The 20,433-nt window shown below is 40.7% G+C and overlaps 2 protein-coding genes across 3 annotated transcripts in view; one reads left to right on the top strand and one right to left on the bottom strand.

The window, feature by feature from the left end:
- Positions 1–57: 57 nt before the first annotated feature.
- On the bottom strand, positions 58–3,455 carry LOC128472958 (neuferricin). The gene is made up of 4 exons (XM_053454945.1): positions 3,117–3,455; positions 1,745–1,885; positions 1,274–1,457; positions 58–374 (listed from the first exon to the last, which is right to left on the bottom strand). The coding sequence occupies exons 1-4, from the start codon at positions 3,391–3,393 to the stop codon at positions 164–166; spliced, it is 813 nt and encodes a 270-aa protein (XP_053310920.1). The 5' UTR covers positions 3,394–3,455; the 3' UTR covers positions 58–163.
- Positions 3,456–6,493: 3,038 nt separating this feature from the next.
- Positions 6,494–20,433, top strand: part of ZZEF1 (zinc finger ZZ-type and EF-hand domain containing 1) — a 45,445-nt gene continuing 31,505 nt past the window's right edge. For both annotated transcript variants that reach the window (XM_053454937.1, XM_053454938.1), the window contains exons 1-10: positions 6,494–7,125; positions 10,392–10,536; positions 11,680–11,874; positions 12,089–12,260; positions 16,023–16,222; positions 16,650–16,860; positions 17,086–17,202; positions 18,342–18,517; positions 19,688–19,786; positions 20,132–20,223. In XM_053454937.1, coding sequence (XP_053310912.1) covers positions 6,745–7,125; positions 10,392–10,536; positions 11,680–11,874; positions 12,089–12,260; positions 16,023–16,222; positions 16,650–16,860; positions 17,086–17,202; positions 18,342–18,517; positions 19,688–19,786; positions 20,132–20,223 — 1,788 coding nt within the window. In that variant the 5' untranslated portion in view covers positions 6,494–6,744. The remainder of the gene's footprint in view (positions 7,126–10,391; positions 10,537–11,679; positions 11,875–12,088; positions 12,261–16,022; positions 16,223–16,649; positions 16,861–17,085; positions 17,203–18,341; positions 18,518–19,687; positions 19,787–20,131; positions 20,224–20,433) is intronic.

Genomic DNA, 20,433 nt, shown 5'->3' on the forward strand with positions numbered 1-20,433 from the left:
GCTCTGTACCAGGTTTTTTTTTTTGTATTGCTTAAATCAGACTAAAAGAAAACGCAATTATGAAGGAAGACAAGGAGCTTTAATATAAATGATGAGGAAAAACTTCAACCCACAGGGTTTAAATTATAAGAACAAGGCGTCTTCAGATAAAGTTAATCACTTCTCATTGTTTGACTAAACACCATTCAAAAAGTGGATTACAGTCCTCGTATTCCTTCAGTAAGGGGTTGTCCAGGTCTCCTCTGTTGTATTCTGTAGAGTCGGGGTGTTCAGAGGGGGGTCCTGATGCCCTCACACACACACAGCGGTAACTGTCAGCACCAGCGATGTACATTTTCCTGGGAACACCAACCCAGTCCCTTTGTATGCCGCCACTAGAGAAAAACAAAGTAGACACTATATTCTTATTGAACTAGAAGGCACATAGAAACAAAAATCATATGCAGCAGAGTGGTAACTTTTAGAAGCTTACAAAAAAAAGACTTATTTTTTAAAAGAAAGAACCTTAGAATATTTCCAAACCTACTGGTTCAACGTTATAATCTTTGAAACAGACATGGCTGAACGGCTTGCCTTAGAATGGGCAAGAGCATATTATCTAATTAGTTTTATTGTGGGTACCTACAAAAAAAAATCAATAGTTTTTAAGTTTTTTAAGTGTCAAAATATATTTCTCATTAAGGAGCATTTAAAATGAAAAAATACTTGCGTTTCCAGTGCTGGGGCAATCGCACATCCAAGGTGTATTAAAAGATCAGTAAAACTCCAATTAAGCGTCACCCTTAAGTGTTTAAAAGCTGCTTGTTTGTCTGTCCCCGACACACACACACACACACTGCCTGATCCTAGTCAATTAAGGGTAACTTGTAGACAACATCCACACTTTAACCTGAGAATGCATAATGCATAAAACATATTTGTATTGATTTATGTAAATTAGATTAAAAACTGCATTACTTCTGATATATAACGTAATCTTTGTGAGCACTGTTGTAAGCAATAGTCACTGTTTTAAATGTATTGTATATTAACTCATTAAAGATCATCTTAACTATGCCACTACAGTGGAGTGCTGATAGTAGGACACTTAAAGCATAGTTTGTTCTCCCTTTATCTGTGAAAATACTCCCATTTGTATGGGGGGGGGGGAGTAACTTGATGCTGGTTTGCAGAGCAGTCTGGTCTTTCTACATTACATTATACCGGTGGCATCTCTGCATAAGTGACCCAGCTGATACGTGTAGCCTCGCGGATCCGTGTGGACAAGGATTACCTGTGTTTGGAACACCAGACTCTGTTGCTGCCAGCAGTCCACTCTACATTGCAAGGTGGAAACTGCTTATTCTCCTCGTGTCGTTGCTCTTTTAGCTTCAATCCTTCACCAATAACTGCCATAGCATCCTCTAGGGCTCTTGTCGGGCTTCCATTTTCATCATAGTATCTTCCTACTACTTTTCCTGTATCGATAAAAATGGAATAAAACAAGTAGTTTAATAGATACAAAACATACAAACAAAACCCAAACATTTTAATAATTCTTCACACAGTATAAAAAGGGTTCACTGAACACAGTGTCTACAAAACAAAAACGTAAAATTGTTAGCACATGTTTACCGTTGGATAAACTGTGACTTTTTTTGCACAAGCAAATTATTTTTGCCAACTGACTATTTGCTTGTGAACTGTCTCTAAAGAAGCACAGTGTTTAACATAAAAAGTTTGAAGTGGAGCATTTAGGACCTACCAATCAAGTTATAATTCTTCTTATAAAAAGAAAGCCAGTTGTTGAGGTGAAGCATTTGTAAGGGGGAAATTTCAGACACGTCGTCCACAAGGCCCTTCTCTGAGAAATCACCAGTAACGTAAGCACGAGACGCATCTTTGCCTGGAAAGAAATACATATATAACCATTAAATGAGAACCATTAGACATTTTATTTAAAATATCACTTTATATTGTAGATATTACATAGTAAGCGCTAAAGTGAATGAATGCCATCCATGAATCTGCTTCATGCATGAACTCAAACCATGTCAATGTAATATTCAAGCTGGATTGCTAGCTAGGTATCATGAGTATGTAAAACTGCCAGAGTTCCTTCCTGCCCAATTGCAAACACTGTAGCCCACTTCGCATTTGGTGATATGGATGTCATGGGATGCTATAGTAACACTGTACAATTACTGGGGACCAGTGTCTGTGGGCTGTAACTTGGGTTGGCTGCTTGAAGCAGCCAATTAGTGGCAGGAAAGAGCTACCGCTGAAATCAATGAGAGCGTTTTCCATGCATGCGCACAAGAGTCTGACTGGCGTTGACATGCATCTGCCCCTTCACCTGTCCTCAGTACTCCTTTGAGAATTGACCAGCCACTTTAATGCACATGATAGCTGGATGATCCCTTGAAAGGTCATATGAAGGGTGGAGTGTCCCTTAAAACAATTTTCAAAGAAATACAAAGGACTACAGAGAAAGGAGGATTTCTTTTTTTACAACAGTCCTTTTTGACAAATCTATATGCACAAAAATATTATTTTACTTCAAAACTACATATCAAAGAGTTCGGAATTGTCAAGGAATGTTTCAAGGGAATGATATTTCTGCAAAGTATTGCAAAAGAGTCTCAGGGGCTCACAAGAAATCGCAGTCCCACTGATTTAGCTCCACGGTAAGCGATATGTTAGGATTAGATAGGTCTCGCCGAAATTGGGGTGCATTGGCGTATGTCCATGTAGTGTGACCGAATACCCAGTATTTATGCTTTGAATAGGTGCTTTTAAATAATATTAATTTCAGCAGCACCCCAAAATCACTATCCATTCGCTTGTTAGGGTGTGCTTCTGTTTGTATTTTTTGTGCACATTTTTAACCAAACATAAGGTAAAAGGAGTAAAATTGCATTTTATGTACATCCTTCATCACAGATTCTTCTTTACTTGGATTATCTGTGTATTGCCATTAACAGACAGAACTGTTAAAAGCATTAGAATAATAGCATTCCGGTAAGCTGGGAGCTTCAGCTGGAAATACACAGCATTGTAGTGGATACCGGTGGGTTCTAGCAGCCCAGATGATGTCTGCGATTGCCCTGTGACCTTTAAAGGATAAGGACCGGTACCTGTAAAGAAGCTGTAGGAGCCACCAGGGCCATAGTGCGTGTCCCCCTTACGCACATCAAACACCTGCCCTAGCACCGCCAGGTACGTGCCAGGGCTGCCGGGGCCCCCACGGTAACGAGCCAGCTCTTCCTTACTGAGCAGCTTCCCCCCGGAGAGCCCGCACTGCTCCGGAAAGAGGTAGCTGAGCCCGGGCACCTTGGGAAAGGAGCCCGGATCCATGCGCATGAGCAGCACCGCTGCCGTGCACAGAATAGCGGCTGCCAAGTACCCGAGCATGGGGGCAGACAACGGCAACGCATAAGTACCCGCATACAGCGCTTCTTCCGGTACGGCGCAGAGGGAGGGACATACCGGCTACCATAGGGTAGGGCCAAGACAACGACTTGCGCATTGTAGCCAGAAGAAGAAAGCCCCTAGAGGACATTGGGGGAACTGCATGGCACTCATCCGGACTCATTACCTAATCATATATAGAGAGCTATTAAAATAACATATATATGCATTATATATATTAAAAACATATATATACTGAATCTTCATATTCTGTCTTTGTAAAGGCTGTGGATTCTTGCTTTCTTATTATTGTAGTTAATGTCTAGTTTTACTGATCAGTCAGTAGAGTGACAATCCTATAATGTTACATTTTATTTGGTGATGAGTGATCTGGTAGAATGATCACATCTCCTTTGTGCCCAGATTCATTCATTTTAATGCTTCACAATGAGTCAGAGTCATACCTGGGATTTTATGTAGTTACTCTCCAAATGTGTTAACCAAATGGCACTTATAGTGGTCACAAAGCGGCACAGTGCTCGGAAATCAGGACTGTCCCACGAAAACCGTGACTGAAACTAAAATGCCCACATTCAGGGCTGTCTAGGTTTCTAGGATCACTAAGCAAAAATATTAAAGGGGCTCATCCTCAATATCATTGATGAAAACAAATACTTATACTTAAAGCAGGCATGTCCAAAGTCCGGCCCGAGGGCCAAGTGCGGCCCGCGTTCCGGACTGATAAGGCCCCACAGATAAGTTGCCCAAATATAGATCTGTTTTTTTTATATTAAAGGCAGAGTGATTTAACACCCGTTTAGATTTGTCATCCAAGTCACAAAATGAAAAGTATGCCGTTTTCAATAAACTTTGCATAAAATAGTTAATTTGCATTTAATTTTAATGGTTCAAAGAATGTCAGGCAAAATGGTCGGCCCTCGCACATGTTCACTTTATCAAATCTGGCACTCTTCGAAGAAAGTTTGGACATGCCTGACTTAAAGGAACATAATACTTCATGGTCACAAGTTAGTTAATGAACTAGATACATTATAAAGAAATCTCACCTCTGCTATGTCTTTTGAGGGGCCCCTTAGACCAATGGGGTCCCTAAGGAGCTGCTTAATCTGCATGTATGGTTACACCACCCCTGCTCAGATTCAATGTCTTTTTTTACACTGAAAGTACTCACTTCTTGCTTGATTCTGAGTTTTTTTTTGTCCTGTATTTGCTTCCCAGCCTGACCACAAAGGCTGAGGCTGTGACTCATAGCTTCCCATGTAAAGATGTAATATGACTAATCCGTGTTCGGCCATTGAAAATCTTTAGTCACAGGCCAAATAACTAATGGAGCTGATTTAGGACTTTCATGCTATCTTAATATTCTTAAACCTCCCCGCTGGTTGTTGCAGATTTTCATCCTCATATTTGGTATTGTCAACTCCAGATGAGGCAAAGAAAAATGACCACCTTTGGCAAATATAACCCTCTCTAAGCCCACATGAGCTACAAGTATGTAAACCTGTTAGCCTATGTGGGCCATTAATTTGTACAGTTGGGTTTCAGCCTAATATTCGGCTCAGAGAGTATACACCAGGTGCATGGTTAGCAATACCAACACCCAAGTGAAACCCAACAGGACACAGACTGTCCTGTAAAGACCACACTTTATCCCCTAATGGGAAACTACACCTCTTTAATAACAAAAATGGACCACCACAAAAGTGAGGAATAAGCCGAAAGGTTATGTAGTATGAGGATGAAGTATGGAGACAAGCTGCATCCTAACAAAGCTGGTTGATGTGACTTGTGACATGGTATCTCACAGTTTACTCCTTGCCAACACAACTGGCACATGCAAATGGACTACATCAAAAGTCCACAATGAATAGGAAAATGATTAATGTTGTTCCAGATGCCACGAAGTCTACATGTGGAATGGTAATTTCAGTATGGACATCTTTTTAATTCTCAGCAAACCAAAGAACCATTACCCATTGCGATGTATATTTCAGGATGTCTATTACCAAAGTGCCTCCGCACACAGGGAAATAGAAGGGTGGTTTTACGGTAATTTCTAACTGTCAGCATCTTTTGGGGACAGGTTGACCACACTTTCCTATTGTCCACAGTCATTGATAACGTCCTTTTCTGGTATTGGAAGTATGAGGATACATGTGATACAAATGAGAAGATAAGAGGTGTCATCTAAGGTTGTTGTGCTAATTACCTAGTGGCACCATCAGACTTTGGCCTCTGGATTTGCAGCGGTGAAACTAAAACTAGCAATCCACCTATACAACCCATCTGTCTGGTTAGTCTTTCTGAAGAGATTTAGGGTCACAATCATTTGATTTTTTTTTGGGAACAGCACCATATAAAGGAGCTTGGACAAACCCTCTCTTACTACGCAATACAGACAGGATTATGTAGTGCCAGTGTGTGATGTATTTTGTGAGGAGCACGTGGATCTATGTAATGTAAGAAGCTCCTGTTAAAAACTCCTGTTAAAAACATTTTAATATCCAGTTAAAAAACATTTGGGTTAAAACCCCCAAATGTTTCCTTTTACTTTCTATCATTTATATGAAAAGAATCCCATCAGGGAGCAGTTTGTACCGATATTCCACTCCATCCATTCTAGGCGCACCTTGGCAATTAGGTTATATCACCGTGTTTATACATTTCCGAGCACACAGGCACAATGTATATTATATATATATATATATATATGTTTGGAAGAAAGCAAAATAGTTTAATTCGCACAGTTTAACGTATAGACACATTTTATTATTGTTTTATATAGTGCCATCATATTCCGTTGCATTGTACAACGGGTAGACAGGACATTGCATAATAACAATACAGAAACAACAGGTGAGACATGCCCTGTTTAAAAGGAGCTTACAATCTAAAGGCCGTCTGTAAAGCTGTTTCTATACATGGATGTGTGTGTGTGTATATATATATATATAATATATATATATATATATATATATATAGTACTGTGAACACTGCGATAAGCTTACAGCCAGCAAGCATTGTGAGCGCCTAGGAAAGAGGGTCCCCGGGGAGGGGAGGGAGAAGGGGACACGGTGGAGGTATGAGCAATGGTGGCCCCCAGCTCCAGGAGCGGCTCTGTCAGCCGGGCGAGCCGGACATTAGTAACGCCTGTAAGCCCTTTCACGTAGTACCGTCCCCGGGCCGATCTCTGTGCGACAGGTGCCAGCGCTGAGCTGTCAGAGCGGCTCGGGGCGGGACCCTGGGCGGGCCTTGGCCGGGGAGAGGCGGCAGAGGCATCCCGGGCCTCACAGGCCCCCCGGACATTCAGAAAGGCAGAGCGCCGCCATCATCATGGGGAACGTAGTGAGCGGCGGCAGCGGAGATGAAGACGATCCGGGAATGGAGCAAGAAGACGCCGGGGCAGCTTGTTCACAGGAGTCTGGGACATCTGGCACCGCACCAGGAGCAGCAGCACTGCCTGGGGTCCCCGGCCCGGTCTCTCCGCCACTGCTGCCGCCCTCGCCCGCGGTATTGCTGGAGCAGGCCCGGCTGAGGGAGGCGGCTGCCCGGCTGAGGGAGGTAGGAGCCCCGGAGTCGGTGATTTCCCGGCACCAGAGCGCCCTGCTCCGCTGGCTGGAGGAGAGGCTGAGCCGAGGTGACGAGACCGTGAGCCGGGAGCAGTTCATTGAGATGCTGGAGAGCAGGGCCAGCTCCCGGGAGGAGTGCGAGGAGGTAAAAATGCTCCCATATTACCTGTGTTATAATACTGCCCCGCGGGAGGCGGGATCTGGGCTCCCGTCACGCAGCTGGTGTATTAGACGCTGCACCGGGGCTGTGTGTAGTGAGGTAGTCAGGAGTGCAACGTGGGGATGCGCCGCACTGCTGTGCAGCGAGGGCGCCGTGACAGGACACTATCGCAGCGTGGATCTCAGGAGTTTATTTGCGTGGAGAGGAACCCCTCACCGGATCGCGTTATATGTTACTCCATATTATACACCACAGGCCAGCGGGGCACTGGATCTACAGAGCGCGGTGTGCCCATCACACACGGCACATCACTCATCACACTGCACCAGTCACGGGCACTGTGCGTGAAGTGAAACGAAAACACTTGTTTTCTCCAAGGCCCCACCCTGTGTGTTTCTCCTAAACGATGACAGAATGGACCCTTCATAATGCATAATTCATGCGGCCAAATGAGGCTTGAGGAAATCTCCTAGATTTAACTGTGCATTGTCCAGGGCCTTCTCCACCTCTCTCAAAACTCACCTTCAGCCTACCAGAGAGTGCAGGAATGCAGTGCCAAGTTATGATGTCATCGCCAGCACTCCCTCACTCTTTAACAAGGCGCAGGTAACAGTAGGCACCTGTGCTAATAGTCATCTGTCATGTGTTCCAGCCTTGTGTGGCTTCTTTTACGGGGCCCGACACTAAACAGTGCAGCGTTACTATGCTCTATTCTTATTAATGATCCCACTTCTCAAGAGTGAATGCATACCTGTCACACTATTCAAGTGTGTATGTATGTTTATATACAAGCTTACTGATGATGTATAGAACACCTTTAAAGGGACGACTAAACGTTTCTTTTACTTTCCGTCTTCCTGAGTTCTACAGATTGTTTGCGTGAATCTGTTTTATGCAGAACCTGTTTTATTCACCCCTTGCTGCTCCGGTTCATGCCAAGCTGTCTAGCAGGCCTCCTTGGAGATGACACAGCAGACTGTTCCCAGGTCTATTACCGAACGCAGCTGCTAGGGGTAAAAGCGCGCATGCAAGTGCATGCACCAAGATCTGCGCCCGATGCTGCTGATAAACAGCGAGCCGGAAGCAAACGTATCGGTGGCCAAATGTATCGGCATGGAAGCGTAGGCTGCTGGGGTCAGATGTAATGCAATAGATCCTGTATATAAAGGTCTAAGACTGGAACGCTCTGTTTATCTTTCTTTTATTGGTTAGAACTGCTAAAAAATCACCATCCTGCTACCAACGCACCCAAGTCAGCAGTACATTTCTGGCAGTATTACAAGAAATATACAAAAAATATATATATATTAACGTTAACCCTTCCTCAGTAAACGATCTGTTCTAATCCATATTTGGAAGATAACAGAGAATCTCAAATGCTGAGATTCTTTATAATCTAGAACCTTATATTAACTTTATTTTGAGTATGAAGCATCATTGAGTGGTTTTTAACCGTGTCACTGCATGATACCAAAATATCTACAGCATTCTTAAAGGATTTCTCATGGATTAAAAAAAATACTGCTTGCCATTCTATAGTTCCTGATTGTAGAGGCGCTGCTCGTAGAGTTGTTTGTGTAGTCTTTCCTGGTTTAGTGAATACATAGAGATTGTTTTTTTTTTTTTTTTTTTTTTTTTTTTTAAGGGACAGTGTACAGTCCCTGACACCATAACTACATAACAATATGTACGAAAGCACTCTGATACTTTAGTTTGCTTGCCTAAAGTAAGCAGCGCTCCAACTCCATGCTGTGACGCCTCTTGCCACCCATTGGCTGCTTCAAGCATCCTATCAGTGATCGAAAGCACTCGCATGGAAGTCAATGGGGCTTATGACTCCTCTCCTCACCTGCAGTGTTCGCAAAGCCAGCATTGGAGCTGACTGGCGGAAACTCATCTCCGCTACCAGAACTAACTGGGGGGAGCATGGTGGCAAATGGGGGAATTCTGGGGGCCCCCAAAAAGATGTTAAGGGACCACACACCTGCCATATGCATTAAATTACACACGCTTTTAAAGTACTTTTAAAAATCATTTACGAAACACAAAAAAAATAATTTGTAGTCCGCCCTGCCCTGTACTTTACACTTTGCTTTTGGCACAATGACTCATGCTTAGTGCAGGTAGCATTTACATGACAATCGAGCTTGATTGTACTTGGTATAGGCAAATAGAATCTGGTTTGGCAGCATGCTACTGGAAAGATGTCAGAAAGTTGTACTTTCTTGCATCTAAAGTCAATTAGTATACATGAAGATTGTGACTGACCTTTATCCACTTGTATAGAAGAAAGTAAACGTTCTGTTATATTTTATTTAATGGGTTTATGAAGCTTTACATAAAAAAACTAGCTCTTTTTATCACTAAAGTAATAATTTCACAATTTGACGTTCATTGGCTTATAAAAGCAATGAATGTCCAAGCAAAAAGTCCGGTGTCCTGGACTGCGCCCCTTCAGTCACTTACCTGCACACCCCTCTCTATCTAGAAGGATCTCATCAGGTTAAAAATGATATTTCTCATTCAGCTCAGCATAGTTGACATCTGATCTAGACTTTATGCATATTATCTAGAAACAAGTGTTTTAGAGACATCCTCTACATGTTTCCTGTGTATCTGCCTCTGGAGAATCTTTTGATGTATGTGCCGTCTCATTGAGATTATTGTTCACACCATAGTTTCCTGATTTAGGAAAACCCAATTGTTGATTTCTGGCTCAAGATGAACATTTTGTTTTGACTTGTGTTAGAGGCACAAAAGAAAATCCACCCAGGTTCCTTCCTGCTATGACTGGCAACCTTGTCAGCCCCACAAGTGTCATCTAGTTCTAAGGTTAAAATGACAGTCAATCACTAGGCGCACAATAAGTGAGATCACTAAAGGCGTGAGCGCGCTTCGGAAAACCTGTGCAATCTGAAGCTGGCTGGAGGTAAGTATCTCGCATACATGCAGAAGGTCCATTTGGCCGAACGCATCACCTGCAAGGCACAGGAGCTGGAGGCAGGGGTTCTGAGAAATCCCCTCTCATGCATGCATGAGAAAGTCTAGGTACAGGGTTCTTCACTAATGGAACAATTTACAAATACACCAGCTCGTAATTTTTCAGGAATACTGATCTTGCTGAGCAAAACAGAAGGGTGACTAGCTGTAGGCACTAATAGTGTGAGTAGTTGTGCACATAAAGATCACTACAGCGGGACCTAATTAATGGCTTACATTAAGCGTGGAACATCTTGGATCTTTTTTGACAGGCTTTCGCTCAGTTTGATGCCGAAGGAGATGAGGTGGTGGACTTGGAGGGCATGCTGGAAGCTGTCAAAGCCTCTAGTGGTGCCAATCTTCAGGGAGAGCTGAGTCATGTGATCCGACAACTGCAAGCGTGCTCTCTCACTCCAGGTAACATAACACGGAAACATAGTCATTTGCGTAGTGCTAATATTATTATGTCTCTCAGATATAAAACTGCTCAAAACTGAAACCCATGTGGTTCCTCAGATTTGAAAGAAGGCCTTATTAGTTGGAAGGGTTAAGTTTTAGTTTCGGAATGTTGTCTGTATCCGCCGCAGATTGTTTCTGTGTACTTTGTGCTTGGTTTCTGTGTTGTTAGCGGCTTCAGGCAGTGTGTTATGAATGTGTTTCTGCAGTAGCAAACCTTTACCTTGCTCTTGGTCTGCTTACCCACCACTCCACACACATTCACGTGTCATCAAACTTCAGCATAACTAATCAGGCATTGTATGTTTATCAAACAGACTGCTGGCGGGCCATTTATTTATTTTCCCAGGATGTTCCTGTATAGTTTGTCCCTGAAGAGCTTAGCTCTGTCTATTTTAACATTATGGCTCATGATCCTTATTGGCAGAACTTGGACTCCCATTGATTACTTGTTTGTTTCAGGTGCAGATTTATTTCTCTTGCATGGGGCTGTATGCACCTTCCAAGTTTATTATGCCATATGAAGGGACGGCAGATGCATTTGCATCTTGTGGGAACAGCCAAGTTGGACCCGTGTAACACACCCTTAAACTGCTGATCTTATTGCTTCACTGAAAGTGTTATACAGGGCCTATTTAGCTGGTACTGTAGGAGAAAATGATTGGCATTGGCCCTTAATGTATAGATAAGCCATGAGATGAGACGGTTCACCATCCCTCAGTTCTGGGAATAAGCCTCATTGTGTCCTAGTGCCGGTGGCAGGTGAGACGGTTCAACTTTCCCTTGGCGTTGATTTAACTTTACTATTGACAAAGTGGCTTCATTTGCGTGTCTGTTTCTTGCCCAGTACACCCATCTTTTTGAATCCTATGTTTACCATCCTTCATTCTGTAGTACATTGCTGTTGACAGCAGGAATAAGCTTGAACAACAGTCTGACCTACCTTACATTTCCATACCTTAACATACCTTACATTTCCATAGTTTGTTGAGCGTTTGTAACTGGAATCTCATTGAATCACAAAGTACATTTTGAAGCGTATGAGCGCACATCCGTTGAATATGTTGAAGCCTCACATTGTTCTCTTTCCCTCTGTTTCTATAGGATTCATAGACATTTTCTCCAAATCCAAAGAACGTCTCGGTTTACATTCTTCAAAGACTCTCCGTTTCTTACACCGGAATCGAGTCCCCAGTACAGTGATCCCTTATCCGATACTGGAGTGCTGCAATAATATTTGCACGATGCGCTCTTCTGTCCTGAAGGACTACCTTGATCAGCTGCTAAAGAAAGAGAAGGGTATAGTAACATTATTCCTGTAACGGTGATACCAGTTATTACTATTTATCAATGTTTTATTGTTTTGGAATAACTTTGTTTTCAAGAGTGAAAATGTAATAAATAGCAAATGCTTTCCCAGTTTTTCTGGGAAAATTGTGATTTCAAACTTTGGCATGCCTAATACTTACCAATATAATATGACTTGTGATTAATACCCGTTCCTTTTTTGAAGAGCGCCCTGCCGTTCTGGATATCAAAGATGACTCCTTGAAATACAAAACCATTACAAAGTGCTATAGTAACATAGAAACATCATCCAATTCTTCCGACATTGATAAGATGACAAATGGGGAAACTTCCTCTTACTGGCAGTCAGATGGGAGTGCTCGCTCACACTGGATTCGGTAAGGGCTATTGTCATAACCATGTTGGTCCAGCGTTTATCTTTAAATGGGAACTCCCAACAAAAGTTTGTATTACTCGTATCCGATGAGTGTTGTCACTTTTTTTTCTAAATATAGGTCTAGTGTTTGCACAATACAATTTTTCAGGCTGGTGCTTTGTAGCCATTTTTACTGTCTGTGGTTAAACAATAGAACGGCTCAGTCTTCATCACTCACACAGACTCATAATGAAAGTCTATGGAGCAAAGGATTTTGTTGTAGAAAGTAGATTTCATTCACATTGCCACTGATTTATCTTTAAAGCAAATATTCCTCCTGTCATACAGCAGCTGCTCTTGAGGTCGTACACCATTTGTAAAAATGAATAATCTGCTGTATTTGTTGACACGCACATATTCATGCTACAGGTTGTCATAATATATAAATGTTACATTAAAATATTTGAAGTGTAAGGTAAGCACACATTCCCATCTGTGATCCGGATTAAGTTCGGGACGACAGTTCAGAATCAACATGGCTTTCAATCTAATGTCATTTAATGTAAGAGGTCTAAACTCCCCTAAAAAAAAAAAGTCTAACGTAGATGTGGTATGCATTCAGGAGTCCCACTTTAGAGATAAAGACCATCCCATACTCAAAAATAAATCATTTTCTCATATTTTCAATAGCTGTACAGAAAGGAAAAAAGCAGGTGTCATTATAGCGATTAAAGGTACTATTACTTTCAACCTTATCGACTCCATTATTGACTCCCAAGGCAGGTACATCATTCTAGTATGCTCTCTAAACAATAAATTAACCACTTTAATTAATGTTTACTCACCTAACTCTTACCAAATAAAATTTTTAAACAAAGTTATAAGTAGAGCAGACAAGATAAAACAGGGATCACTGATAGTCTGCGGTGACTTTAATATGGTTGGAGACTTTAGTCTGGTTTCCACCTATTCTGGAGAGAGAACGAGACCAGACCTTAATCCCTGGATAAATTCCAATGACCTTAACGATACCTGGAGATGCCTGCAAGCTTCAGAAATGGACTTCACATTTTTCTCTAACACTTTCCACACGTATTTGAGATTAGACATGTTTCTCATACCAACAGTAGATATGACAGATGTTCCCTATCTCGCATGACAACGCATTACTTGGAGCGATCACGCCCCCGTAATGCTAAAAGTAAAAATTCCTGATTACCCTAACAGCTCATTTGAGTGGAAACTAAACCCCTATCTACTAACGGTCCCCAACATTAATGAACAAATCACTTCAGGCTTGGAGGAATTTTTTAGACTAAATATGAACTCAGTACAAAACCTCTCAACCTTATGGGCTGCACACAAGGCAGTTATAAGGGGATTATTCATCCAACATGCTGCCAGACATAAAAAAAAATCAAAAAGGTACTGTCTGACACACTATCAAAAGTGAGGTCCCTTGAGTCACAAAAAGAACAATTCCCTGATTCTCCTACAAAAAGGTGAAAGACTCAAACTCCACTACCTAATGTCAGGAGAATTTGACAGGCATAATAGGAAGATTAAATCAATATACTATGCACATATCAATAAACCCTCTAAACTTACCTCTCAAAGTGCAAAAGGTTTTAGAATAAAATCCAGAATCCCTCATTTAATAAACAAAACTAACAATACAAACATTTTCCACCCAAAGGAGATTGCTGAGGAGATTGCCCTATTCTATAGGAAACTATATAATTTAAAAGAGGACTCCAGTACACCCCAACCAAACAAAGTGGACATTACTAGCTACCTATCAACATGTAAAATCCCACAAGTTACATCAGACCAATTAAATCGACTATAAAAAAAATAATAAATCACCCGGTCCTGATGGATATATAGCGGAATATTATCAAACATATTGTGACGTGTTCACGCCCTTTCTATTAAGCTCGTTTAATCATGCATTCTCTTCCGGCCAATTTCCAAAAGACATGCTAAACGCCACGATTATTACCCTGCCCAAACCAGGTAAATCACCTGACCAACCTGCTAATCTAAGACCTATTTCCTTCCTTAACCAGGATGTAAAAATATACGCCAAAATCTTAGCATCAAGGCTGCAACAGATTACCTCACATATAATCCACACTGACCAAGTAGGGTTCACCCCCGGGCGTCAGGCATCGGATGGTACTAGGAGGGTGCCCCTCCTCGGACATGAGATCAGTAACAAACATACCTTTCCAATCGTTAAAGTGGTTTATGAGACAGGGATCCATTTAAAAATGGGCTCAATTTAACATTAGGCACATCTCTGACCTAATGACAGGAAGTAAACTGCTCCCTTTCAATACACTTTGTCAGAAGTTTGGTATACCGGAATCGGATATCCAAGTATACAACAACATTAAGGCACACCTCCATAAATTCCCTTCAGCCACAAGTTCTCTTCCACAATTATTATGGAACATTATTGAGCTGTCCTCAGATCTTCTGGACAAGGTTTCCACAAAAACAGTTTATGACTTATTCAATGGGGATATATCCATATGCCCTCTAGAGTATAGGAAGAAATGGGAGAAAGAATTAGACTTGACTATTGCACAAGAAATGTGGTCTAGAGCGCTAGACCAATTCAAACGAGCCACAAAATGTATAGCGCATAAGGAACAATTTTTCAAACTGACATCAAGGTGGTATTATACTCCCACACGACTCCACACAATGTATCAGAACTGTTCCCCCAAGTGTTGGAGGAAATGCGGAGGCGAGTGATCTCTCAAACACATCTTTTGGGAATGCCCAAAACTATATAAGCTACGAAAAGATCTCAATATGCTTTTACATCTCCTATCTCAGGGTAAAGTTAGATGGACACCTGAGTTGTTCCTTTTGAATATTAACCTAGATAAAATTGATAGACATCAGAACACCGCTTTGCCATGTTGCCATAGCAACTAAATCTAGCATTGCCAAGTATTGCAAGTCTGAGACTGCCCCTTCTATATCAGAAATCATTAATAAAGTGTGTACGACACAAATTTATGAAGAAACGGTCATAAATGTGTGCAATCGTGGCAACATTGGTTACTGCACTACCCTAAACAAAAATAATGACATTGGATAGCCTATGACACACACAATTGCAATCTTATGGACAAATGTCATATTGTCGGGATGCTGCCGGGGGCGGGAGGAGGAGATGACGGACGGACGGACTATGAGGGCCATACCTTCCTTTCTACAAAAAAAAAAAAAAAAAAAAGGTGAGAATTCATTCAACATAACACCCGACTCTGACTTCTCAAGAGGAAACATTTAATTCTATCTTGAAAGGATGTCAAAACAGGCTAAATTTATCTTTCAATTAAAGGCGAGTTTATATACACAAAGTGTGTTACCAAAGAGATAAATAAGTAGAAGTATTAACCAATAATTTAATTACTTGCAAAACATGTTTATTGTAAACTCAACACTCAAAGCTGTAAACACTAGAACAATATAACATGTTAACATAACTACATCAATGTTATGTTTCCTGTTGTATCGCATTGATATATGTTGTTAATTTGTATATCTACAAAATAAAAAAAAAAATATATATTTGAAGTGACCTGAAGAAATGTGTTATTAAAATGATTTAGTGTAACCCTGTCGTCCACTCATCTATGAATGACTTTTTCTAAACCAGTGGAAAGTTCTGGTTTTTTAGCTGGTCCAACTTGAATCCACAGATGATAAAATCCCCTGCACATCATTCATTCGTGTACTTGTTTCCCTCTCGTTGTTTCCTCAGGTTAAGGTTAAAGCCAAATGTCGTTCTGAGGCACCTGTCCATCTCGGTGTGCGCTGCAGACCAGAGTTATATGCCCCAGCAAGTAGCTGTTGCTGTGGGTAGAAGTCCAAGCAATCTCATGGAAGTCCGAGAGGTTCACATCCCCAGCCATATAACAGGCTTTGTAACATTGCTAGAAAATGGCAACATTAATCAGCCATGTGAGTAAAAGAAGCAGTTTTTATCTTTTTTTCCGTCTTTTTCATATTCCCATGTTTGCTTCCAGTGAATTACTATTGAGGTAGGTTTCCTCAATGCAGGGCCTACTCTGGTGAGCAAACGGTTCAAAACTAATTCACCAAAAAATCATTAATGACTACTGAGAGAGTTGGCAATTACTAGCATAAAATATGTGGTGTTGTGTCAGTCCCTTTTTGAGCCAACATCGTTTTAAAACAGAAAATATATTACCAAACTATAACAATATGTCTAAAGAGACGCATAGTGATGATTATCTCTGTATTGCATGAGCTTCTTAAATTTCCTATTGTGGTCCTAATTCCGTAGTAAAGGTACTTCCTCTTTTTTATTTGTTGCTTAAACTAACTAAGGGTTTACAAGTCATTTTATGAATGTTTTTTATTGTAGATGTACAGATAAATATAAAGCGCTGCCTAAGTGACGGTTGTGATACCAGAATCCATGGCTTAAGGGCTACTGGTTATCAGAAAGTTAAGAGGTCTGCAGTGTCCATATCAGATGCTTCTGCAATTTGGTATTTGTCTCTCCTGACGTCACTTGTCACAACGTCCATGGACACAAATCCAGCCCTTGCCCAAGCCGTCCAACAACACACACGGTAAGTGCGGGGTTAACATTTATCCATATGTGTTTAAACAAATATATGCAAAAAAGTTTGCCCGTCCTTAAGGTGTAAGATTCAATTGGTATTGAAGGGCCTGATTGGGACACAATCAATGCAGAGCAAAATGTGGATGGTTGTTGCTTGTGTCAGCATAAGCGGTATTATGAAGAATACATTTTAACCCTTGCATATGATTCTTTTTTTTTCTGTTTATTTTAGGAAAGCTTTGCAACATATGCCACCCTTGTCTTTAACACTCGGCACTGCTGAGTTCCCTAACTTCTTGTCTGCAAATGTTTTGGAGGAGGTGAACAGCTTCCTGTTGAGGACAGCAAGGTAAGCTGATAATGTGCAGCAATAACTATACATTGAACATAACTACATAGCAAATAATGGAATGGTATACTACTTTTCATTTGCAAGCTTTGCACCGGAATAACTTTTTATACACTATCCTATAGCACAGAATGCACAGTTGAAAACATTTGAAAAAACAGTCCAGGGACACTTTGCAGCACAGCTTGAAAATGTTCCTCGCCCACTGTCCCCAAAGCTCCACCCACTCTCCCAACCCACATAATTAGCATAATCTACCTCCACCTAGTTATTATGGCAGATTATATTGCCAACCATACATCCTTGGTATGCGGTAGATCTATATCAAGCAGGTGAATTTTATCACCTTTACAGTGGTTATATTGAGGAAAGTAAAGACAGTGGTACAACTTGACTCCTATCATTATATAGTGAGCCAGTTAATGATGGTTGTACTGCACAACTCCCATCATTATATATTGAGCCATACACAGATGGCGATGCAGTATAACACCTTTAATTATATAGCAAATCAGACATTGTTGGCGATTCATCATAGCTCTCATCATTATGATCATCGTGATTTCCATTTGCATTTTGTTCCTATTTCTCTCACACACTCTCACTCACACACTGTCTCATGCTCTCTCACACTCAGTCTCTCTTACTTTTTTGCTCTCACAAACTCAAGTTGTCTCACACTCACTCTTATTCATGCTCACACACTTTCACTCACTCTTATTCATACTCTTCCACTCATGATCACTCTTGATAACATTCACTCATGGTCTATAACACTTTCATGCTTTCACACTCTCCCTCACTCATACGCTCACATTTATTCACACATTGAGGAAAAAAGCGTGTAAGAGTGGGTGAGTGAGAGAACGCCTCAAAAATTGAGACTTTCCTGGGAAAATTGGGGCAGTTGGCAATATTGAGAATGGTTTACTGCATATACTTATATAATACTTTATAGGGACACTACAGTATCCCAGACAGGCCCCTGAATGATGAACTTTATAGCTGTATACACCTCTGTGTAATTCATTTCGATGCATTGTGGGGTTCTGGTGGAATCCATATATTTGCAGTTTTGTATATCACTTTTAGCTGAAAATGTTTTCTTTCCCTCCTGCTGGTGTTGACTTTTTCAGTAGCTGTTCGACCCCAGATGTTGACTTGAACTTACTGGCTTTTGCTCTCGCAAGAGGTAACATTGCCAAAGTGATAACATCTCTTTGCAACATCCTGGAACGTATGGATCAATCATACAAAGCATCATCGCTCGTCTCTTCCATGGAATCGGTTAGAATGAATCTTCTTTATAAATATGGTAATGTCCTAGTATTCATATACTGATGAAAGTACGTAACCAGCAGATGGCATCAACTAAAGACAGGGTCTTAATGATTTAAGTACCCTTTTAAATCATGCGTTAAATTATTTAAATCAAAATCTGAAAAGATAAAGCTACAAGAATAGAACATTTTATTTCAAATCTGGGAAACTTTTGTGGGAGTTGCAGCCTCGTTTGAAATATTTTATTTACTATTTGGCTTGGTTCGTTTGGTTCCATTCTAAACTGAGAACCCTGTTAAGGATTATACCATCCTTTGTATGTATGTTTTGAAATAACCGCCCCAAAATATTCCTTTTAGGTACACTATGTATGCACGTGCATTTGTGTATGTATATGTTCTATATTGTTTGTAGCTTTATGTTTAGCAGACATGAAGCTTGTTTTCTACTATTGTGCATTTTTACAAATCTTAGAGGGGAATGCAGTGATTTACCATATAATGCAACTTTGTAGGTTTGTATTGAATAGTTTGTCATGGAAGCATTAGAAATGCAATAATAAATTAATTGGTAAATTTTAATTAGTTGTATGTAGTAATACATTTAAAAAAGGTAATCTGATCTACATAAAATATAAAGCAAATCCTGGCTTTAATATACCTTTTTAGTGGGCTAAATTCAGGAAAATGTGTGTTTTACTTTATAGTACTATTACATGTTATAACGTATGTACGTCCTATGCATGAATCATGCCTTTCTCGGTCTCCCTTATTACAGCACTGAGCTGACTCTGTATAAAGCATAATCAATGTCTGGGGATAAAGCTCTTTCTGCAGGAACGCTTTTCTGACCTCTCCCTTTCAGTGAATAAACCCCAAAATGCCTGTAAGCAACTGCAGCATTTCTCATTGAAATACTTTTTGGATAACAGAGGCAATGTTGATCCCTGAAAGAAATGGTTGTGGCTGCACCTTTGTTTACTGCCCTTGAGTAACATACAATTGAATTTTTAGTTAGCTTTTTGTGTGTTTGTCTAGTCCTCACCACTGGCCTGTCTGAAATGAACACATTCATTGAAAATGATAGAATCAATGGATGAATATGTTCCTCCAGGATTGGCGAATCGGCCACTTTATCTAACATTTTCTAAAGCGACATGCTCTGTTAATATCTTATTTTCATTTTTTTTGTCCCTGTATTTTAGGGAGACAACTACAGTTTACTTTGATTGCCTGTGATGTCAAAGGCAAGGGTGAAAAATCTGGACCAGAAAATCTATTGATGGAACAGTGGACAGGCGACGGTATGATAATCCCCCAATGACACATGAGGTGGCCAGTAGAGCTTTAAGTACCAATGCGGTGCCATTCTAATACTTGGCACATTTTCATCCTTTTCTTTCTCCTGTTTGCACCTTTGTGACCTTGTAGTAAAATTGGCTTCAAGGTAACTGGTAGACAACGAGAGTCTGCCAAATCAGGAGTACTTTCTATAACACAAAAGTGATTTGCATCTTCTAAAAGTTACTTAGTCACAGTTGATACTTTTTATTGGACCAACATAGAAAATGAGCTTGTGAGACCTCCAAGGTTTTTGCTTCAGACGGAGAGGGATTCTATTTGATATCATTTGTGTCTGTGCCCCGTAGGCTTTCTCACAGAGAATGGAAAGACGAGGGCTAGCATTATCCTTTCGTCAGGAACAGAATCAGCCTTCCAAGTTACACAGATGAGGCTCAGAGTGAGTGATGTCTCAATGTTTTGTACTTGCTATATGTTATTATGCACAGGCATTATACTTTTCTTTTTAAACCATGCATTTTTCTCTAACAAAAACAGTACTTTTGAAGAGTAGACATAGACTGCTTATGCCCACCTACTGATTGATTATATATTTATGAAGAAGAACTATTCGCCAAGATCATTTTCTAGACACCGCTCTCTTTCATAG

This window comes from Spea bombifrons, chromosome 2 (assembly GCF_027358695.1).
Source record: "Spea bombifrons isolate aSpeBom1 chromosome 2, aSpeBom1.2.pri, whole genome shotgun sequence".
In the NCBI taxonomy this organism is placed as follows: Eukaryota; Metazoa; Chordata; class Amphibia; order Anura; family Pelobatidae; genus Spea; species Spea bombifrons.